The sequence below is a fragment of the Tursiops truncatus genome, chromosome 1 (genome assembly GCF_011762595.2).
Source record: "Tursiops truncatus isolate mTurTru1 chromosome 1, mTurTru1.mat.Y, whole genome shotgun sequence".
Lineage (NCBI taxonomy): Eukaryota > Metazoa > Chordata > Mammalia > Artiodactyla > Delphinidae > Tursiops > Tursiops truncatus.
This window is the reverse complement of record NC_047034.1, coordinates 60,868,939-60,893,853: the sequence shown is the minus strand read 5'-3', so window position 1 is coordinate 60,893,853 and position 24,915 is coordinate 60,868,939. Positions and strand designations below refer to the sequence as shown.

At 34.5% G+C, this 24,915-nt stretch overlaps 1 protein-coding gene across 7 annotated transcripts in view; it reads left to right on the top strand.

Annotated features, from left to right (window-relative positions):
* The window catches only part of DCAF6 (DDB1 and CUL4 associated factor 6), a 172,487-nt gene that overhangs the window by 116,476 nt on the left and 31,096 nt on the right, over positions 1 to 24,915 (top strand). For 5 of the 7 annotated variants that reach the window (XM_019952347.3, XM_019952350.3, XM_019952351.3 and 2 more), the window contains 4 exons: positions 6,602 to 6,719; positions 11,239 to 11,354; positions 12,537 to 12,623; positions 12,858 to 13,185. In XM_019952347.3, coding sequence (XP_019807906.1) covers positions 6,602 to 6,719; positions 11,239 to 11,354; positions 12,537 to 12,623; positions 12,858 to 13,185 — 649 coding nt within the window. The remainder of the gene's footprint in view (positions 1 to 6,601; positions 6,720 to 11,238; positions 11,355 to 12,536; positions 12,624 to 12,857; positions 13,186 to 24,915) is intronic. The other 2 variants (XM_019952348.2, XM_019952349.3) reach the window with 2 other exon arrangements.

Sequence of the window (24,915 nt, the reverse complement as noted above, 5' to 3'; positions counted from 1 at the left end):
ACAATTGATTGGCTACTTCCTGAAACAGGTGACCCTGGAAAAGGAAGAATATATGGGAGAGGATATGTAGAAGGAGGTGGAGATCACAAGCTTAGTTTGAATATGTTGATTTGAGTTATCTGTGTAAGGCATCCAAGTAGGAAAGTCTGTTGGGCAGTTGATTGTATCGTTGTGGCATTTAGCAAAGATGGCAGAGCTAGAGAAGTAAATTGGAGAATTTTCTGCATGTAGATGATAATTGAAGGTATGAAAGTAGATGAAATCATCTAGGATGAAAGTAAAAAGTGAGACATCTAAAACATCTAAAAAAAAAATCAGAAAAGATTCCAGAATTAAATATTTTGCTAGAGGAGAGCTGATAAAGGAGATGGAGAAGTAGCAACCACATTGAGAGGTAATAGGTAAAGTAGAACAGTGTGATGTCATGAGATCAAAAGAAGAGAAATTTTCAAATACAAGAGAGTTGTCTATTTGCTGCTGAGAGGCCAAATATAAATGGGTTCTAAAAATTCTCCACTAGATTAATCAACACGGAGGTGATCAATCTCATTAGTGAGGGCAGTTTCACCTGGGTGATAGAGGCCAGAGTAGAGTAGGAGAAGATGAAAAGTACTTCTCAATGGAGATGAGAATTAAGAAAAGTACTTCAAAACGATAAGCAAGGAGGACAGTAGCTGGAGGGGAAAGTGGTTAAAGACAGTGTTCTCCTAAGCTGTCTACCTCATTCGTTCATTTTCATCTGGAAGTCACATTTTGTCACATTTTTTCATCTGGAAGTCACATTTATTCAATCAGAGTATGACAGACAGGTTTGATTTTTTAATAGAGAATATAGGTGAGGAAACAGTCATAAAAAGAAAAATCTTGGATGAGAATTTTGGCAGGGTTTATGTGCCACATGGGGTACACATTTTTACTTATTTTCTATGTGTTCTCCCTCCAAACTGAAAGTGAACTAGGAATAGAAGACTTTTATGAACAGAGGGGTATAAGACTAGCAGTTCTGAAGTACAGGGAAAGAAAGCCTAGGTAGCATAGGTAAAATGACTACTACATTTCAATCCATACATTTTAAATATTAGAGAGAAAATGGAACCAGGCACAGTCTGAGTCTGTATGTATCCCAACCCCACGTTTAAGTTCAATTCACATTTCTGTGTTATGTCATGAAAAAAGGTATTGGATTAAAATTATTGTCATTGATACACAGGTTGAGTTTTGATTGTCAGGAAGAAAATTTGACTAGGGTATTATTTCCAAAAGATTACATAGGAGAGATTTCCTAGTAAATATCAGTATTAAAGTTGCACTTTGTTTTTGGCTTTCATAATTAACTATTGTTAATTTCTGGGTAAAGTCAGATTGCACTAGTGAGAACACTCAATTTTAGAATAAAAGCCTTGCCTCACAGTCACCTATGTGGTGGATAGGAGTTCTCTGTTTAGAATCTACTCCTAGAAACAGTTTCTGCACTTTGAATCAGAATATGCTTCCTTATACAAATGATTGGAAGACCTGGATATCCAGTAGTCTGAGGTATGCAGAAAAGTTACAGGTTCCTGACCTATAAAATTGGAAAGTTTGCATTGGCCTAGAAATTATACTTGAGAAATTTGCCTTTTCTTCTATGTATGCCAAGCAAGTTGGGGTGCAAAATTTGCGGAGATAGTTGAGCTTTATCATTGCTATGTCAGTGCTTTTTCAGAGGATTTCATCATATATTTTGTTTCCTTTTAGATTGATTTTTATTTTAAACATTTGGCAAAATCGAAGGAAAAATATTGACAAGTTCCTTGTGCAATAGAAAATCCCTGAGGCAAAGAATATATTATTTCTATATGATCCACAGGATATCTAAGCTACTGTAGTTGATTAATGGATGATTGTACAGTTAGAATGGTGACCCAGCAGCAGAGAAAATGTTGGGCATAGTGGTTCTAAACAAATTATTGTGGCCATATGCTACTTAATTATCATCATTTTGATAACTTTGTTTAAATTTACACATAGGATGGGCCTCCAGGGATATCCTAGCTAAAACACCAAACATCCATATCAATATTTAGATGATATACAAACCTAGTTACCAAGATAGCATATTTTATTACTCCTTTCAGCATGTTTTTTTAGAACCACAAATGATTAATTTCATAGTTGAAATGCACAGATTGAATGGTTTGAAAATATGTGTATTAACCAAAAAAAAGTTTATTTGTGGTTCTTACTGTGAATCAAAGCTTGAAAGATACCTAATTAAAGTTCAAAGAAGTTGCTTTCAAATTGTATTCCAGCCCATTCTGAGATTTTTTTCTGAGCCAATGCATTAATCTGAAAGGGCTCTTTTGGGAAAGGAGCTCTTAAATTTGCTTCCCAGAATCTTATGTTACTGACTATTCACTTCTAACTCCAAAAACTCTTTTACAGGATATTGTCTTGATTTTTATGTGGTTATGACTGTGCTTGCTAAAGCATGTTTTTTTTTGTTTTTGTGTTTGTTTTTGCGGTACGCGGGCCTCTCACTGTTCTGGCCTCTCCCATTGCGGAGCACAGGCTCCGTATGCGCAGGCTCAGCGGCCATGGCTCACGGGCCCAGCCGCTCCACGGCATGTGGGATCTTCCTGGACCGGGGCACAAACCCGTGTCCCCTGCATCGGCAGGCGGACTCTCAACCACTGCACCACCAGGGAAGCCCTAAAGCATGTATTTTAATGGCTGGTCATTTGCCTGGATAGAGACTGCTCTAAGCTACTAACATCATCAGTTGTTTTTAATAATTAAACTACAAAGCAATATATATGGCCATCTTAGCAGTGTTGAACAAGTTAAAACTGATTTTTCCCCCCCACTACACTGTCCTTGTGCTGAGTGCACCACAATTAATTTTATTCTCCTATAATGTTTTTAGAGTGAGAAGAAATAGTTCAGTCTTTCAGTGCCCTGGAAAAGATACAGTGTAGTTTTCCAATACTCTGATACCAAAGTGACAGTTTGGACTACCAGAACTTTTATCAGTTAAAGTTGCTGTTATGAATTATACATCACTTCTGAGAGATAACAATACCAGCAGTTGATATTTCTTAATTAAAATATTTATTTAAGGAATCTTATTTTCTACTGAGTATTCAAATTATTTCCAAGATAGTATAGTAAGTAGCAACTTCATATAGAAAGAAACTTAGGTTACTAGAGAAAAAGAATCTAGCTCATTATCATCATTTCATCATCTATAAAATGGAGATTAAAATATGTGCTACAGAGATTTAACAAAGGATACATATATATCCTGGGACATAGTAATGTTCAAGAAATTTTGGTTATTGTTATGATTGTGCGTTCTACATAAAGTCATTGGGTTTGGTGAAGTTCTAAACCCTAAGGCTGTTAAATTAAAATCTCTGCTTGTTAAGCAAAATATTTCAGTAATATTAATATATTTCTGTGCATTATATAAGTAAGGCTTTGAATAATACAGTTTTTAGAATGTGTTTGCTAATCCAACTTTTAACACACAGAGCAAGTTATGGAAAATTAAAATGGTTACAAATATTTCTTCAAATAAAGTAATAATAAAATTTATTTTTTAGTTCTTTAACGTAGATTTTTTATAGACCTTTTTAACTTAAAATATGCACTTTATCAGAAACAATTTGTTAATTAATTTACTAGTAAACCAGTGATCTACATTTCCAAGAAAATTCAATTTGATAGGTTGTATATGGTCAAGAAGAGGAGTATTAAACTAGGAAGAGTAGAATGGAACAAGGCTAGGAAATGGATTTTTAAACCTCGGTTATACACTTCCATTAATGCCTCAGTTGAAGAAACCATGTTCTACACTGCATAGTGTTTCTGCCAGAGACATTATTTATATGCAGTCTACAAGGAGATAACTAGACTAGGGGTCTGAAGTATTTGTTGCTAACAGAAATAATGTGATGGGCCAGTTTTACTCCAGGCTGATGACTTCATTGACAACTTAAATGAACAAATTCTGTCAACTATAGTCACTTTATAAATTAAATGAGTACTATTACTGTGTTTTACATGATTTTTACTATATTCCAGAGAGATTAAATAATAACTTGGTAGTAGATAACCTAAGAAGAAGGTTTGAATTAACATTGATCATCTCAGGAAGCTTCTTGCTTTTGGAGGTTGGGGGTGCTCTTGGAGGTTGGTAGATATTTTCTACACCATTTTGACCTCTTAACAGCTAGCTATTTGTCTACTATATTCCTTTAGTCATAGCATGCAAATATCTATAGCTGCCTCTAATTTTACTCAAAAAGGAAGTTCTGATACAGCATTTAAATGGCTTCTTTTTTTAAATTTTTGTTGGAGTATAGTTGATTTACAGTGTTGTGTTTGTTAGTTTCAGGTGTTAAATGGCTTCTTAAAACTTATGCTCCCATAATCAAGGTAGATCTATGAAATTTAATCCTACAATTCTCTCACACCTGCTTTTTTCCCCCCCTATTTCTTCTCTACTTTAAAAGAAAAATAATAGCAAAGCACTTTACAAAATGTTGTGAGAGATAATGAAAGAAGTAGCCCCAGCTCTACCTCTTAGTTTCCTTGATCATTCATTCAGTCTTTCAGCTATCTTCACCAATTCCAGATCCCTAAGGATGACTGTGGTTTGGGCAGCAGTGGGACAGAAATTTTAGCAACATAACTAAAGAATAAGGGAAAACTGTATGTGGACAAATGACTAACAGCACATTTTTCAAAGATTGTCAAGGATAGGACAGATATTTTAAAAATCCCGTTCAGGAATTCCCTGGTGGTCCAGTGGTTAGGACTCTGGCATTCACTGCCGAGGGATCAGCTTCAGTCCCCAGTTGGGGAACTAAGATCCCACAAATCATGCGGCGTGGCCAAAAAAAAAAAAAAAAAAGTCGTGTTCTTGATAATTTTATGTAAGTTAAAATATGTTAGTTTGGTTATTTTATCAGAATGCCATTTGGTAAAATACGTCCTCTAAAACATTGAATGTAATATTGAATCTTCGAAAGTCATAATGGATTGTTAATTCTTTTTCCAGCAGCTGTTTATATCAAGGACATAATCATAACAAAAGTAGTACAGAAACAAAGTGAATTTGTCAGTTGGTAGGCCAGCTTTATAATTGATTCATACTATTATTTTCAAATAGTAATTAATGTTATAGGAGAGGATTTCTCAGGAGTTAGAAGTGAAGACGTAAGAATTGATAATCCTGAGTTTTATCAGCTTGGCTTCTCATCTCTTGGGGAGAATCCTTTTTCCTTTCTGCTACAGTTCTGTATTTTTAAGTCTTGTTAATTGTCCTTTCACAGGATAAAAGCTAGAGCAGAGTTTCTATGAGAATCTCTTTTAGTAAGTGCTCCACCGTCTTCAAGAGGAATGCAAAAAGATATGTCCTTCATTGCAATATAAAGTGGACCTAATAACCAAAAATCCTAAGTAATTTTGATTTCATTAAGTTGTTAATGCTTTTGTTGATACCGTTTTCAAGACAGAAAGCTTATTTTTAGTACTATTACATCAAGTCCTTGAACTTGTATCGAGAAAACAATTAGGACACAGAAGAGTTTCTTGTATCGAGAAAACAATTATGACACAGAAGAGTTTCCTTTCTGCAAGCGACTGGCAGAAATGTTACATGTTTGATTATATAGCAGTTTTTATTCCCTATATATTTTAATGATCCCCCAAGCTGTTATTCATCATAAAAAGAAAAAAAATTTAAAGCTTTATTCAAATTTGTCTTTGAATATCCATGTACTCCTTTTGGGGGGGGGAGGGGAGAAGTGACTTCAAAGTGGTTTGTATCCATTTCTGTAGAGTTTCTTGATTTTTATTTACCATTTTACAAAGATTTTATATGTTGAGATGGATGTATATTATGATTATCACCTATAGACTCTTAAGGTGGAGTTGCCTTTCCATAATTTAGAAAACAAAGTTCTTGCAAGATTAGTCAGGAGAAGAGGATGGAATTATACCAAAACGTACGATCTTATAACATAGAGTTTTAGAAAATAACAGAGCACAATAAATTTTCTTCTCCCGCCTCCTTCCCAATAGTGTACAGGCTGTAATCCCTCCCTAGATTATAAGTCTATGAATTTGAAAGAACAGAAAGAATTTGATAGCATTTAATTGCAGCAAAGTTTTTACTAAACAACTTCTTTTGGAGCCCTTGCATCTTACTTCTCAGTGTTTCTGAAGGAACCAATGATAGTTATTCTTGATGCTGTAGCAACTGAAGAAAAAGATCCTGAGCGTTCCATTAAATAAAAGTACCAAGTTTATAAAGTATGTCATTGCATGTTAATATTCTTTGATTCCCTAAAAACTAAATATGGTTCTCAAATGTGTGTGATTTTCATCTGAATCAAAGGGAGTCATGTACACAAAGCTAGAAAATGATGCAATGCCACTTTTGAAATATAGAGTGTTTCTATAACACTTGCTTTGAACTTTAAGTGAGAACCATGCAGATGTGAGAAAGAGTTATGACAAGGACAACCTAATTTAAGTTTTATAAATTTTAGGAAATGTCATCTTTTTATTGGTTTCAGAGACTTTTTTCAAATGTTTTAAACACAATTTTCAGATAACAATAATGAAAAGCTGAGCCCCAAACCAGGGACAGGTGAACCAGTTTTAAGTTTGCACTACAGCACAGAAGGAACAACTACAAGCACAATAAAACTGAACTTTACAGATGAATGGTAAGTTAATATTTTTGTGAAGATGTTCTTAGCCATTTTGTAGGATTGTATTAGATATTATTTTTAGCACTTCATCATCTTTGTTTTGCAATAATACATTGGTTCTCAAACTTTAGTGTGCTTCAGGATCACTTGGAGAGCTTGTTAAAACACAGATTACTAGACCCCACTCTCAGAGTTTGAGATGGAGTCAGAGAATTTGCATTTCTAAAAACTTCCCAGGTGATACTAATATTGCTGGTCCTGGGATATTTCTTCTGATAGAAAATGCAAAAGATAAAAATAATCAATCACCAATAGACCACCAGTGCAAAAATTAATAAACCTAACATTTTGGAGCTTTTTGCAGTCTTGGTCCTATGTAAAAGGTATGTGTATGTGTATATATACGTATATATTTTTGGTTTGAGTTTTAAAACATGATTTTAATCATACCTAATATATTCAGTTCTCCCCTGCATTTATTTGAGTTAACTTTATAGTAAATATTCCCACAATACTACTTAGTTTTCATAAGTATTATTTTCTGTATAACAGATTCCATCAAGTGGATGTACCATAGTTTTACTTAACCATTTCCCTTTAATTAGGCAGTGAATTTATTTGTTTATTTTTACCAAATAAAACTATAATGAATATCTTTGTTTACAAGCTTTTTCCTACCTTTAAGTTTATGGATTTGGGATATTTTTCTAGAAATAAACTATATCTAGATTGAAAGATATTACAAAATTATTTTCAAAAGGATAATCTGTTATTACATTTCTCCCAGCAGCATATGAAAGTACATGTTTTGCTGTCTCCAGACCAATGTTCAATATATTCATTTATTTGTAACATATATTTGATTTTTAAATTATTTTTATTTAATTTATTACTGGTGAGTTTGAACTTATTTAATAGTTGTATAGATTCTTTTTAATGACATTTCTGATTATATTTATTGTTCATTTAATCTAGTTAAATCTTACATTAAAAAAAAAATCTAGTTATGTGAACTTCTTAAATTCTTTGCCACTGTCTCATTGCCTTGTGTGTGAGAGAGACAGCACCCAAAATTTTGTATTTGAATTTATTACTATTATTATATAAATTAATATATAGATAATCAATCTTTCTTAATATATAATTAATTATATATTAGTATAATTATATGTGATTAATACAGGGTGATTATATTAATCATTTAATAACCAATATATTAATTATCCTATATGATTAATATATTATTATATTAACATATTTAATTGTATATTATTATATATTATGTTAGTATAATATATAATATTGCATATAAATAATATATAATATAGTTATATATTGTTTATTAATATATAATTAATTATATGTTGATATATGATAATATTTATTTATTCCAATTCACTGGTTTCCATTTGTGTTTCTGTGTGTTTTTAAATATTAAACGCTTCAATTAAATAGGATTTTCACATCTTATTGAATACCTTTCTACATTCCAAAGACTGTTCTAGACACTGGGAATGCATCAATGAAAAAAATAGACAAAAATATCTCTGCCCTATTGGAGCTTACATTCTAGGTATGGGAGGCAGACAATAAACATAATAAGTGAATTGTGTAGTATGTTTGATGGTATTAAGTGCTATGAAAGAAAATAAGACAGGTAAAGATGTTTGGGAGATCTAGGGAAAGGGTAGGCATCATTGAGAAGATGACATTTGGACAATTTGAAGGGTAAGAAGGAGTGAGCCATGCATATATCTGGGGGAAGAGCATTCTAGGCAGAGAGAAAGCCAGTACAATGGCTCTGAAGCAGAAGCAGTCTTAGTATGTTCAAGGATCTTTAAAAAAAAAAACAATGTAGCTGGAGTAGAGTGACCAAAGGAGAGAGTAGTAGCAGATAAGGTCAGCCAGGTAAGTGAGAAGGGTCTTTAAAAGGTTAAAGGATATCTCTGGTTGCTGTGTAGAGAATAGGCCTTAGGTAGAAGCTGGGAGACCAGATAAAAGGCTTTGGCAGTAAGCAAGGTGAGAGGTAGTGGTGTCTTGGACCAGGATAGGAGCAATGGAGGTAGTCAGAAGAGACTGGATTCTAGATATATATTTGAAGGTACCGTTAATAGAATTTCCTTAGGAACTCTAGTGTTTGACCTCAACTTTTAAAAATAATGATATCTATGGCCCTTTTTCTTAGTACATGATTTAAGATCACAGAAGATTGTCATAGTTATTCTTAAGTCTTTTCTATTCTCATGTTTCTGTACAGAAGGGACTGATATCTTACAAACAATCTCATCTGAACATTTTTTAACCAAACATCTTTAGTCCCACTCTTCTTTTGAATGCTACTTTTCCTTCTTTAAAAACTGACCATGAATTATATTCTCTTATTTCTTTATCAAAAAAGTAATTAACTTTTTTCTGATTATGAAAGTATTCTGTATTCATTGTAAAAAAAAAAAAAATTCAAAAGAGTATGCAGTCTTTTTCATCTATGCCAGCATGGTGTCTTGCTTTTATTTTAGTTTCTTTGATCCAGATAAGGCAATTGAGCACACTGACCAAGAGTTTGGGCTCTGAACCTGACTAGCTGTTGAACCTCTCTAAGTATCAGTTTTCTCATCTGAAAAAGGGCATATTTAATAGAACCTACCTCAGACTTTGTTGGGAAGATTTAATGAGAACATGCAGAAAAAGTACATAGCACTTAGCACGTGATAGGCTTTAAATAATTGTTAGCTACAATAGTCATCTTTTATAAATTGCCTTTCAAGTCCTTTGCCCAGTTTTTTACTGTGGTGTTTATCTTTTTCTTATTGATTTATAAGAGCTATATATTATAGAATTAAGTGAGGGTAATATCATTTGTCTTTCATTCGTTGCAGATATTTTTCCCAGTTTGTTGTTTGTCTTTCAGTTTACTTATGGTAGTTTCGCTTTATGGTTTCAGCCTGTGAGCTGATACTCCTTGTCCTTCCCAGGATTAGGGGGAAAGTTTCTTCTTGTTTTCCTCTTATAGTTCTGTGATTTTATATCAAAAATATATGTTTAATCCTTTTACAATTTATTTTACCATAAAGTATGATGTAGAGCTTATAGCTCAATTTTTCTACATGGCTTTTCCCTTGTCCCAGTACCATTTATTGAGCAATCTAGTCGTTTATCTGTGATTTAAAATGCCATATTAACACACGCTAAATGTATTTACTTGATTACTTTGTCTTTTCCACTAATGGCTCTGTATTCCTACATCAATGCCATAATGTTTTAATTATCATAACTATTCTACATTGAGCATTTTATTTAAGCCTGTATCATAGCTTTCTCAATGGGAAAAAAAAAAGATTTATGTATCACATTGGCTTCTCTTTACCAAAATTGCTATGCATTTCTTTCTGGCTAAAAAGAAATATGTGTTCATTGCAAAAAAAATCAGAATCTAGAGAGAAATTGAAAAAAATCACTTACAGTAATCCTACTGAGATGACATTTAACATTGGTGAATATCCTTTCTGACATTTTTCTCTGCTCATATACCCATGTAGATATACGTTTTTCTTAAAACTATATTATATATGGATGCCCTTTTAAAAAAATCAAATTGACTTCTGCAATTAACCTAAAAAGATTTTTATAAAATTTTGACAAAAGTTCCATGATAATTTGCATTGTTTATTGAGTCACTGCTGTCTGTCTATAATTAACGTTTTTTAAGTTACTGTAGCTGTTCAATTTCTTTTTCTTGTTCACATCTATACTATATTTAAGAAATTGTTGCATTTCTGTGAATTTAATTTTAATCTTAGTCAGATTGTTATACATTTTCCTCTATTTTCCTTCCCACTCAGTCCCCTTCTTACACATATGTCATGATTTGTCACAGAATGTTCATTGAAAATTATTTATTTAAATTGGTCTGGTATTCTGCTCTAGCTAAAAATTTTAACAGAATTAGGATCATCATCAGGTAGGTATTAAAACTAAAACAGAAAACATTATCCTTCTACAAAACCATGGTGCTCAATCACTTGCCGTATTTGAACAACAATCTATAACTGGCAGTGGTCCACAGAGGGCAGTTCAAAGACCAAAGAAATTTCCAGGCCTCTTTTCAAGTATTCATTTAAAAGTAGCCTAGAACAACAAAGTCTAAAAGGACCTATGATCAGAGTCTATAAAATCATTAAGAATTTGAATGTGGTGAACCATCTGTAGTGAGAACAAGAAGAGAGATTATATAATTAAGTTAAAATTCAATAGAGAGACTTGTAAAAATATATACCAGATCGTAGAAGCATCAAAATAGTGAAGAAGTGGTCCTTTCATATTTTTAAATCTCTTTTTAAATATTAAAGTGGATTAGAATAACCACCTAGACTTTCTAAAGTGATGTTTTTCAAGTACTATTAAAATAATAAATCCTGTATTTTATTTGTAGTCAAGTTTTTTGATCAACTTCTCTAGTTGTAAAATATAAAAATTATCCTAAAAGTTCATGTTTATTAACTTCTTGGTGGGATCACTTATCTTGTCTTGATGGTAGGAGCAGTACTGCCTCAAGTTCTAGAGGAAATGGGAGCCACTGCAAATCTGAGGGTCAGGAGGAATCCTTGGTCCCACAGAGCTCCATGCAACCATTAGGAGGAGAGAATGAAGCAAGTAAGATGTTAATTTTGTTTTTGTCATGACAAAACCCAGTGTTGGATGTTTGCCTATTTTTCGGATACCTCAGTGCTACAGTTTTATTTCTTGTTTTTAATCAATTACTTTTGCCGCAATAGTCCAGTTACTGCTGTTGATAAACAGATAACAAACGCAAAAGATAAGGACCTTAAGCATTTAAGATGGGGCGTCACAGTAAAGCACAGTTCCCCTCTGCGGACACAGTGGCCAGGATAGACGGTCATCGTACTGACAGTACGTTAGATAGAAATGTTGGTTTGAATTATCTTTACCATTTTTATACCTAGCAGTGAAATACAGAGTACCTATCTGGATTTTTTCAAAGAGTATAGGTGGTTTATGGAGGGAAAAAAGGGATAAACTTTAAACAGGTTATGAGTAAATCCTGTTTCATACAAGAAGTGCCATTTAGAGTATGTTTTTAGAACCCTTTCCTAGAATAGTTTTATGTGATCATCAAATGAAATTTAGGGGTTAGTATAGCCTAGAACAGAGTAGATTTTCAGTACATACTTGATAAATGAAGGAATAAATGAATTGTTTTTCATTAAATGAATACATACCTCAGTATAACGGAGCTAACAAGAATCAAGTACGTATAAGATGACTGTCTGGTAAGCAAATGTCCAATTAGGAACAAAAAAGACTGATCCTTCATGGGTCTTGGAATGAAATCCAGAAATAAGTATTTTCAATGGCCAAACAGAATTTATGGTGGGGCTAACTTTACTATTTGTTCTTGATAGTTCAAATTAGACCAAATGCATGACAAAAGGGCAGAAAAATACTCAGTTTTAAGTTTAGATTCTCTGAAGTTTAGAGGAAAAAAAAGCAAGATTGAGAAATGTCAGTTGTGAGGGCTAATCTAAAGCAGAGATTCTTCACATGGAGTTCATGAAGGTCCACACATAGGCTTTAGGAAGAGGCAGTGGGCACAATTGCACATTTCTTCCTAATAGCGTTTTACAGTTTTGTGGGTACATACATAGTATTTGCATTACACTGGCAGGGCGAGGTTTTTATCTGAGTGTCAAAAGTTTCTACGACCCCAAAAGGGTTAAGAACTGCTTATATATAGGAAAGCTGGAGTATTCAATTGGTGTTTATTTTTCTAAAAAACAAAATTAGGATTTAATGATAATTTGGTTGAATTCCCAGAAGCTCCTGAAGAATCATCAGAGGATGTGACAACACTTCAGGGAGGTACGTCTGCAGAAAGCACAGTTCAGAACAGTATAGATATAGGTGAGTTGTCATGTTCTTTTTAGATAATTCCTTCATATAGGAAAAAGAAGCCTTAATCTGTATTAGTCTCTCCAGAGTTAGAGACCATTTCCAAATAGATGTGTTGTGGAATTTTGTTCTTCATATAGGGGGATTAGACTTTATATTAGAAATTGTCTAAGTGTCAGCTCTGAAGTTAGATTAAATAATTAGTGTTGCCAACATGACCAATTGTTACTACTTATTTTCTGACAGCACAATCAGATAAGTTTACTTTTGAGCCATTGGATCCCGGTTCAGGAGAAAGGAATGACTTCAATCTTGATAGCCCTGGTGGGGTCCCCGAAGAATCCACTTTGTCTGAAAAAGGCAAGGAACCAGGAACTTCAGATCAAACTAGCACTGAAAGTGCTACCAGTCAGAGTACCAGCAATCCCGAACCTCAATCACAAACAGAAGCCATTGGGCCTTTGGCTCATGAGGAAACATTGGCCAGGGACTCTGCTCTCCAGGACACAGATGACAGTGATGATGACCCAGTGCTGATCCCAGGTGCAAGGTATCGAGCAGGACCTGGCGATAGGTTGGTAAATTTCTAATTAACATGAACTATAAAGAGTATAATTCACAAGCCTTTGTTTGAAGTCACATAAAGGAGTTTCTCCATTTTTGACAGCTTTTTCCTCTAAGAGTGTCTCAGTCATATAAACTCATAGAATTTTCTAAATTATAAATAATTTCATGTATTACATTCTTTGAGCAAACTGTGGAGAATAGAATGTCTCATTGCTCTGTATCTTCAGCACTAAGGCTTGGTCCTCAATTTACAGATCAAGAGAAAGGAATGTTGAGAATGACCAACAGGTTATTTATGAAGTTAGTTATATTTAGTTGTCAGATTGCCCTGTAGACATCCTGGCCTTTATCAGTTTTGGGTTTTTTTAACGTTCAGTTTTTCTGCTTCTCTCTTGACCCTGGATTAAGGTAGCGTGATAAAGTTCTCTTTTTGAGAACAGTATGTTTTTCTCTGACTTCTACTAAACTTAGTAACTCAATTTCAAAAATGAAAAATCACACCAAGTAACAAATATTATAACTACAGTAAAGAATTAAATTGCTAATACGTTCATATACTTTTTCCATTTTTCATATTATGTGTTCATAAGGATATATTTTATTTTTTAGTAGATAAAGTAAATCTTTTAAACTATATTGCATTCCGTACATTTCTAAAGCTATTTCCATAATCAGTGCCATCATATCTCATTGTAAGTTCTGTCTTCTTCCAGAGAATGAAATTTTATCTTTAAAATCCTAGCTTACACAAGCATGAAGAACCCACATCACATATTTTTATGCTCAATGTTCTGCTATTTATAAAATATGCTGACATTTCTGTCAAGTGAAAAGATTAATTTCCCATTAAAGAATGGCAATGTTATATAATGATTAAGAGCATAATGAATTATATTCTGTTTTTACCATTTACTAGCTGCTTCATCATTCAAATTACTTAATGTCTCTTTAAGGTTCAGTTTCCTTATCTATAAAATGGGGTTATGATTGTCTAGAATTGTTGTCAGAATTTAGAAAAAAATCAATCAGTGCAAGGACTTGTCTCAAATTGAAAGCACTGAATAAATGACAGGTGTATTAAACAACCAAGATATTCTGTGTAGCTACTTAGACTTTAAAAAGCAATTACAGTAAGAATGGCTACAGGGGTAAAGACTAACAGAGGACAAGCAAAATTCCTGAACGTTGTAGCTTGCAGTTCAGTGAAACTGCCTTTTCTTAACTATGAAGATAGATATGTATCTTCCTTTGGTCATATTTGGTCAACGTGTTTACTTTGCAATGACCCTGTTTTTAAATGTAGAGGGAGTAATCTTTGCTTATATTTGTATTTAGAGACTAATCAAACATCTTCTCATTACCTGCCACACATTAGTCTTCAAATTCTTAGTATATATTTTAGACAAGTAAAACTTAGTTTCATTTCTTTCCATACCCAGAGGGAGTCCCTTACGATATTATTACCGCTTGATGTATGCAGAGAAGGTGGGCAAGCATAGCACAATTTGAAAATCAAGTTGATGGTTTCTAAAACCCTGGGTGGAGAGCTAGAGTCTATAATTATTTTAAGTTCGTAAATTTATGGCTTTCTAATGATGTAAGCAAACATATGTCCTTGGTTTTTTTCTGTACTTACATAGCTTAAAATGATACTAAGGTCATAATGGAAAATAAAATTTAAGTATCAACTTCTAGTAAAATGCACCATGTCACTTACCAGGTCTGTTTGTTTAAATAAGAAATCATATATTTTTGGTAAATATTAGACACTTGCAAAAAATCATAATTATTTAGCATCTTCTATTTAGGTTAATTATTTAACACTTTTACCTAGCCTGCTTTATAGCTGAGGAAACTGAGGTGCTAAGCAGGGGTTTTGTATATTCTAGACCTAAGGAGATTTTTTTTTTTACACAGTAGTATAACATGAATGAGAAAGGAGGATTTGTGGGGAGAGTGGGTCCTAGAGAATGCAAAATGTCTTGCAGCATATTGTCCTTATTTTGGATATCTGACTAGAAATGATAGTGTATTTCTATAGAGTGTTATCACTTACTTATCATTTTCATAATACTTAGATGATTTATATGTTTTAGGGATTCTCCTGAGATTTGGATCTGCCACAAAATTGGCACCTGATAGCTTCCTTGACCCAAGAAACCCAGGTGCTGAACTAGACTAGCAGACTCTTTTAGAGGAGAGATGATCAGGGACAACAACCTGGAAGTGACCCCACTTCACGCACGTACTCTTGAATTCATGCTCTCATGGTTAGGTCCAGATTTGAAACCACCTCTGGGTCTACATTTGCTTCCCTGCTTTTTTTGTTTTTTAAACTAAATATTATTAATATTCTGTACACTCAGTTTAGGTATTTAACCTTAGTTTGTCCTATATATTATTTTGTTTTATTCTATAGGACATAGTAGTAGTAACAGAAGAATAATAAAATTCTTCCCATTGAGAAAGTTAACTTACTGAAAAGAGAAGACAGATACACAAGCCATTTATAAGAACATGGAAAACAGTTTTCATAAATATATGAAATAAATTCAATATTATATATGTATATATGTGTATATATACACACACACACACAAAGTTGTGCATACTGAGGTAATGCTAAAGTGATTATAGTGACTGTTTCACAGTTACATCAGTTTCCTTTGCATTATTCTTTCCTAGCTATTTACCAAAAATTTGTAAATGGTGGAAAATCTTCCTTCTGACTTTTCTCTAAGTAATTTTGATAGTTCCTAACTTCCTGAGCACCATCTTGATTAAATCTTGAACTACCTATATAAAATGTACTTTTCATTTCTGTACCTTTCTAAGGGCTGTTCATCCTTCAGAAAACTGCCCATTTATCTTACTTCTAAATTTGGAGGAATGGGTATGTTGACTTTTATTCTAAAGAGAGAAAGTTTAAGAAAATTTTGCTTCTTCAGAACATGAAAAGAATAATTTACCAGCTTATAAATAGGCATATGAATTTTGAGAATTTCTATTTCCAAAGGGACAAAGAATTTCAAAGCTCTACTGTAAAAATACCATTTGGTTCTTAGAATCTAAGGAAACATTTCACACTTGGATGAAATGCCCAACTAAAAGGATGCATGTCTTAAAGGTCATTAAGAAACCCAGTCAAGATTAGTTTGGTTAGGCTAGAGATGGTCCCAAAATTGAAAATGGTAAAAGAGTATATACTTAGATCTGTACTTTAATTTGTATGAAGAATTACATAGTGGATCTCATAATTTTTTTGCCACACATTTAATTTTTTAAATGAAACCTAAAAAGTTTATAGCTAAGCCATTTTCAACGCATTTAACAAAAATATCAAAACAGTTCTTTGCAACACAAAGTTATGATTTTTTAATAAAGATTTGCATTCTTATAATTTGGTTAAATAAATATGACCCAGGTTTTCATTTCTGAGCTGAGAACAAGCATGAGAAGGAAATGTCTTAGAAAATAAAGGCCTTAACAACTAACATAGGTACTTTAAAATGGAATGCTCTGCTCATTAACTATAGCTAGTCTCGGTATAAATATAACTGGGACTCTCTATAGCAGAGGTCAACAGACTTTTTCCTAAAAAGCCAGATAGTAAATATTTTAGGCTTTGTTGGCCAAGAGGCAAAATGGAGGCAGTTATGTAGGCACGTCTATAATCATTTAAAAAATGTAACCATTTACAAATGTAAAAACTGTTATTCTTCTATGGGCCATTAGAATAACAGGCAGCTGGCCAGATTTGCCCCAAGAGCCATAGTTCGCTGATCCCTGCTTTATAGCAAATAGTTCTTATAGAGAGAAACCAAGCTATAGTGTATGGTAAAATGCCTCTATTGACAGATAACCAAAGTTTAAAACAGTGAAATCTATGAATCACCACGTTCAGTCCCCTTTAACTTTGTCTACAGCAGGAACACAGAACGTTAGATGGAAACTAAATTGAAGAAAGAAACAATTAATCAAACATATACTTTCTAATATGGTATAAAAAAAGCAATAAATGAAAGGAGTATGTGTTTCTCTTAGTGATTTTATATATTGGATTTAGAAACGTAAACAGGTGCCCTTGGAATGAAAGGAAAGTGGTCAGGTATATTATTTAGATGGTCTTCATGTAAACTGTTTTCACAGCGCCAAATCCATCTTCTAGTAAACAGAATGATGGCCTGGCTGATAGCTCTTCCTCTTGCCAAACCCGAGAGGTTTTTTGCTCTCTAAAAAAAAGACGAGTATCTAAGTAAGCTTCCTGAAGAAGTTCTCACATAGTCTTGAATAGTTTTTAGTTAATAGACTCAATTAAGATACTGTAAAGATTTTTTATGTAAAGATTAAAGATATTAACTGTATATTGCCTGTTAGTTACTTTTTAAAAAAATATTTATTTGCATAGAAATTTGGTTCCATTTACCTACTCTGGACTCTGTGGAACATGGCCTTCATTTTTAAAGCCAAAATCCTTTGCATACTGTAAATTTGCTGTCATCTATTTAGTCATCATTATAATCACTTTCTCAGTATTTCTAGTGATTCAAGTTTATTCTTTATTAAAATTGCAGAGGAAAAGTAATCATAGAGAAAGAACTGAACTCCTAGGGAGTTAAAAGCTCTATTATTCTTTGCTTGCTGGTTATACAGTCTTATGGTTAGGACAAATGAGCCAGCTCAGGACTTAATTATTTAGTTCCCAAAGAGCAACTCAGCCCTGGGGAGCTAGTGTGTTCCAGTTGAGGGTATTGATAATATGAATCTGAACCTAACAGGGTTAGGTTCTAATTTTTTTTAAAGATAAAAGGGATTAAGTGCAATGTCTTCCTTCTAATCTATCTTCAGTGAGTGTTTCTGTTTCCTTAATTTGCTCATACACATTTAGTTGAATGACATATTCTCACATAATACCCTAAGTCACAAAGGGAAACAAAAGTATTTTAGATTTAGATGATTAACGATAAAAGTGGTGGCCTTAATGCTTTAAATATTTGGTTCTTTGAAGTCTTTGTGAGTGACTTTAGTTATTGTGTTCCCTTCACTAGATTTAATATCAGAGGAACAACAATAGGTGATAGAATAATGAGGTAATTCAGTATGTTCCTTCATTATTTTACTTTTTCTTTATGATGAATTTGCAGGTCCTCTTTTTCCACAGCTAACCACCTTTCCTATTAACAGTTAATACTTCTTTGAACTTAACTGAACTCTAAGTGCTAAGTATTATAAAGCGGGTTGCTTTTCACAAACTATATTTAGCTGCATGCACTGCATGGGAATAGAATGAAAAGAAATTTCCTGTGTGCAGATATAATTGATGTTCACTTCAAGTGTGTCATATGATAAAGTAACTATAATGTGAAATGATGTATTTTAAATATTAGTTACTTGCTTTGACTATTTTGTTGAAGAATGCAACTTATGTTTTTCTAAAACTTGATTGGAGGTAACAATTAGCAACTTTCTGGTATTATTCAAAAATGCTCCTTTTCCTTGAGATCAGTAACAAAAAATGGACTTGAGTCTAATTCTGTGCATAGTTTTAAGATTCTGATTTTTTTAAAGAAAGCAGTTTTCTCATAAATCGGTTAGTAACTTAGTATCACATGTCAAGTGATACATAACTCTCAAACACTTCTGTAATTTGAAGACTAGCAAGGGGGTACATTTTTAAATGTTACTTTAAAGTGAACCTCAGTTCCATTATTCATTTACCCAAAACCTGGGTTACTGACAAAATCGACCTTGTACCTAATTCTAGTGGCACGTGTCTGTTATTTATCATATGTTTCTAAAACAAAGGGGAATATAAAACATAATATATAGCAACAATCAGAAATGTAAAATTCGTAGAGTTCCTCATGGGGAATACAGAAATGATGAAATAAGCTAGAAATATTGTAGCTACATAGAAAGCCCTGGTTACCTCCCATTCTCACAAGGATTCTCATATAAACATCTCAAAATTGTTTTTGCTTTTGTGCTGGTGTTTATAGACTTTTTTAACATTAAGGTATATTTGGAGTAACTTTTTGCAAACTGGTCTGTTGGTAATTAGCACTTTCTGATTAAATTATAGTAGAATGGAATTTGTTTCAGGGCTTTTTGATTTTCTGACTTATACCCTGCATCCTAAGCACACAAAGCCAATTTCTACTTTTACAGTGAAGATTGCAACCTAAAAGTACCATGTCGCTCTAAGTGAGTTATAGAAAAGCTAAAACATTGAAGTAGAAGGCATTCTGTGTTATGGCTGTTGCCAAGAATTGCTCATACTCTACATATTTGGAGTGTCTCTGAATACACCTTATGCCTCCATATCTTACTCTGTGCCCTCTAACTGAAATGACCTCCTATTACCATCACCATCATCATCATTTTGGCCACCTCAACTTTCAACATGAATCTTTTTTTTTTTTTAATATTGATTGATTGATTGATTTTTGGCTGTGTCGGGTCTTAGTTGCAGCACATGGACTTCTCTCTAGTTGTGGTGCGTGGGCTCCAGAGCACGCGGGCTCAGTAGTTGTGGCGTGCAGGCTCTCTAGTTGCGGCATGCAGGTTTAGTTGCCCCGTGGCATGTGGGATCTTGGTTCCCCGACCAGGGATCCGGCCCGTGTCCCCAGCATTGGAAGGCGGATTCTTAACTACTGGCCCACCAGGGAGGTCCCCTCAACATGCATCTTAAGCTGCTCTTTTTTGAAATTTTTCCTGGCTATACATTGCATAATCCCAAGTAGGATTGAACATGTCTTCTGTGTGCATTTATATGTATCTGTTATGCTACCTGTAACACTTTATTGTGTATATGTGTGTACATGTTTCCCTATGTAAGATGTAAGCACCTTTAAGGCCAGCATACATACATGAATACATAAATAAAAGTTGACAAAGAAGACACCTTTTTATCTAAAACTATAGCTAACTAATTTTTTATTCATATTCATAAGTAAGATAATCCAGCTTACTGTCTTCTTCCTCTGCTTCCTAAAAGTTGAAATAAATGAAAAGCTATGAATTACTTTTTTAGGAGTCTGACAACATTTCCACACATTTGATGACTTGCTAGAAAGGCTCACAGAACTAAGAGTCACTTGTAATCATGGCTATAGTTTATTATGACAAGGGAAAAACACATCAGATGGACTCTGGAAGAATCCAAGCATAAGCTTCCAACATTCTCCCACCCAGTGTGGTCCATACAATGTGCTCATTCTTCCAGCGATAAAAAGCAGTTAACACTTGTTAACTTGCTTCTGTGCCCAGAGAAGCCTGCTTAATGAAGACTCGAAATCCAGCAGTTTTATTGGGGCTGATCATATAGGCACCCTCTGCACCCAGCCACAACCCCCTAAATTCCAGACCCTGAAGGAAAGTAGGTGTTCACCATGAATCACATTATTTGTACAGACCGTCTAGGCAAGCAGGTACATCAGGGTTCAGTGTCTCAGACAGGCAGAACAATGGAGGAAACATTACATAAAGGTCAAGTTCTCTTTAGAGGTAGAAGCATCAGGCCTGCCATCCTTTATTTTTATTTACTAACACATTTTGAGGCAAAGAATACAATCTGCCTGCCTCCACCACCACCCAGACACAAAAGGACTAGAAACAGCAAGATTCTCTAGCAACTCATCCACCTCTCTTATTTCGGATACTTGTAAAAGGTATGTGTTGAAATGACTGAAATTCCAATCCAGAGACCTTGTTGGTGACAGTAGATGACTTAGTAACACTAACATGGCTTTTACTATAAACAAGTGCTTTAGAGAACTTAAAAGTATTATTTTTATTTACTTATTTATTTATTTTTCGGTACGCGGGCCTCTCACTGTTGTGGCCTCTCCCATTGCAGAGCAACAGGCTCCGGACGCGCAGGCTCAGCGGCCATGGCTCACGGGCCCAGCCGCTCCGCGGCATGTGGGAACTTCCCGGACCGGGGCACGAACCCGTGTCCCCTGCATCGTCAGGTGGACTCTCAACCGCTGCGCCACCAGGGAAGCCCAAAAGTATTATTTTTAGAAACACAAGTAACATATCTTTTCTAAATTTCTATTCATAGATTCATTTGGCCAACAAACTTTTTTTTAATTGATAATTTAAAGGTAAATTTGAGCTTAACTCAGAATAATCACAAACTCTAAATTTGGAGGCTCAAGTCAATGAGGTTTTCTTTCTAAAAACCACTAAGTTAATATGAGAAAAATGTATATATAGTATAAATTAAGAGAATTGAACTTCGTATACTGGTATCTAGAGTTAAAATGAGCATATTCAGTGAGGCATAAGTAAGTAGAATTTAACTTATTCTTTTTTAATATCTTTTGCCTAGGGAATGTTTCTTTGACATATACCATAGCAACTTGGTTCTCGTCCCAAAGTCTTATAGCTGTTCTGAAAATAGAGAAAATATTTATTAAAGAAACTCTTCTGTTGCAGGGAGCAGGGGAAGAGGTAGGAATTGAGAATAGCATCCGTATGCTTATAAAAACCTAATATTTTGATCTTTGAATGGAAAAAGTCAATCTCAAGTTTTATAAATAAATGCAAACTCAACTTATTTTTATTTATTTATGTATTGGCTGCATTGCGTCTTCGTTGCTGCGCGTGGGCTTTTCTCTAGTTGCGGCGAGCAGGGGCCGCTCTTCTTTGCGGTGTGCGAGCTTCTCACTGCAGTGGCTTCTCTTTGTTGCGGAGCACGGACTCTAGGCACGTGGGCTTCAGTAGCTGTGGCTCGCAGGCTCAGTAGTTGTGGCTTGTGGGCTCTAGAGCACAGGCTCAGCCAGTAGCTGTGGCACATGAGATTTGTTGTTCCCGGACCAGGGCTTGAACCCGTGTCCCTTGTGTTGGCAGGCAGATTCTTAACCACTGTGCCACCAGGGAAGTCTGCAAACTCAACTTATTTTAAGATGGAAAGATTTAATTTTTGATTAAGCCATCTTTTTCTACCCTAATATTTTGTTCTTTTACAAGCTATTTTAATAATATCAATAGTATTGATTAATTTTACCACTCTAGCTATATGTTTTGTTGTTGTTGGTTTTTGGCCACACCACCTGGCATGGGGGATCTTAGTTCCTTGACCAGGGATGGAACACATGCCCCCTGCACTGGAGGCACAGAGTCCTAAGCACTGGACCGCCAGGGAATTTCCAACTCTAGCTATATGTAAATATGTTTTATAAAAGGATTTTTTTACCATGTTGAAAACAATGGGCAAAGTAATTCACTTTATATTTTTAGTGCTATTTAAGAATGTCTTTTTGTAGTTCGGCCTAGTTGTCTTTTTAACTACTAAATGTGCCAGTTTAATATCTTTTTTAAAAAATAAGGCTTATAGACTCTTTCTGATTGATGTAACTTTCTAATTTGAGCTTGGAGACATCTTAAGAAATTTTGCTGACCATTTTATAAACAGAATTTTCTAGAATATGAAGTATTAAAATATAAAGACTCAGGGAAGAGAAAAGGATCAAAATGTAAAGTCAGGAATCTAGGTTTTATTTTCTTAGGTCAAATGTACTTCCTTCAGATTCACTGTCTTTTTTTCCCATCTATTAAATGCTATTTTCAAAATAAAATAATAGCTAATACTTTGAGATGTTTTTACTTTGAAATTCCCGGATAATCAGTTTTGTATTGATTAGTTAATTCAATAAACTGTATGAACCAGACACTGTCGTGGATGCTGGTGATATAAGGATAATGAAGACACATTCTCTCTGAGCTGTTGGTTCAGTGAGATACACAGACACGCATAAATAATTACAACACAGTAATTGCAGTGATAGAGCCTTGCATAGGCAATGGGATTATTAAGGGCCTAATCTGAGGAAAGGGAGAATTGTATTTTTATAATTCTTGGTTTGTGACACACTATCATTGTTGATTCATGGTTGGCTCATTTTCTTTATTATTTATTAATGTAATAAATACCCATGAACCCACCACCCAACCCAAGAACTAGAAAACTGCTAGTACCTTAGATCTACCTATATTCCTCCTCATTCTGTCCCCCTGCCCACTGTACCAGTGGTAATCATTCATCTGAATGTTATGTGTATCGTGCCTTGCTTTAAAAAACAAAGAATTACCAGATAATTACCAGATGTAAATGCAAAAACAATGTATTATTTAATTTATCTTACCCACTTTTGAACTTTATAAAAAAGGATATCTCACTATAAATGGGACTTGCTGTCTTTTTTTCCAGTCAACGATATGTTACTAAGATTGATCCATGCTGTTATGTATAGCTGTTGCTCAATCAGCTTTACTGCTGTATTATAAGTTATTGTACAACTCTACCATAATTTATCCTTTTTCCTGTTAATAGGCATTTAGGTTGTTTCCAGTGTTGACCTGAAACAAATAGACTGCTAGATATTTCTCTAGCAAAGATGCGTTTATTTGGGATCAGTCAGAGAATTGCAGTTTGGAGTCTGCAACCATGATGAGCTACACTCAGGTGTCTCCCCCTCCCCCACCCCACCCCCACAAGGGAAGGATAATGCTTTCATAGAGAGGAAAAGGAAGGTGAGAGAGCTATGGTAAATAAAGAGTATGGGTTTTCATTGGCTGAGTCTTTTTCAGGAAAGAAGAGATGTCTTCCTTCTTTCTATTGGGCTCTGCTGTAGTCGCAGGACATGAGATCTCCCCTTTCCAAACTCCCAACTGTATTTAATTCAAATTTCTGTGTTTTAATTTTTAACATTTCCCCCTTTTGATCAAGACCTTTCTCTGAAAGCATTGCTGATCAAGAGTCACGTTTTCTAGTTTTAGCTTTTTGTCCTTCAGTATCATGAAGGACTTTTGCTGGGTGTAGCATCTCACGTTGGAGGGAAAGTGCACAGATTAGAAGCCTGTTAAGGTCACATTTGAGTAACAAGGAAGGAGGGGTAGGAGGGAAAACTCTAAGGTACTTTATGTCTAAAGGCCATATGTTATCAAGATCATAGACATTGGAGATCACCTGAAGCATTATGTCATCATCAAAGGTTTAGCAACAAATTTCCAACAAGCATTTTCTGGATATCTGGGGAAAACTGTTTCATCAGATGTCATCTGCGTCAATTCCAGGAAATCTTTTCTTTCAGGTCACCAGATTATGTGCAGGTCCAGTCAGGGTTTGGTGCTTTCTTTAGGTGTGTCATGTGACTCTAAGAGTCTATTCCTTGGGAGTTTGGCAGCACAAGGGTTGGTTAGCAGTACTCGATAGGGGCCTTTCCAGCAAGGTTGAAGAGAGTTCATCTGGAAGTGTCTTTTTTAAAAGACAAAATTTGCAGATTGCAAGGTGTGATGTTTCAAGTTTTTGTCTCCCAAGGGCACACTGTGAAAAGATTGATCTGTCAAAACTTTTTTTTTTTTTTTGGCCGCACCACACGGCTTGCAGGATCTTAGTTCCCTGACCAGGGATCAAACCTGATCCCCCTCCAGTGGAAGCATGGAGTCCTAACCACTGGACCACCAGGGAATTCCCAAAACATTATTTTTAATAGAAGCAATTAGGCTTTTGCAATATTAGAGTATCTCTCCTTTTATCAGTTTTAGGTCAAAAGAAGCAGAAGCCAAGTGCATTGGGCATCTCGTGACTATCTCAAAGGCTAAGGGTTTATGAGTTCCAAAAGGGGCGGACCTGTAATTTAGAAGGACCAGCCGCAATGCTTTTGGCCAAGGTATTTGGAGGGCCTTTACAAATTTTGACAGTTGAATCTTAATACCAGTAGTGTGTTCG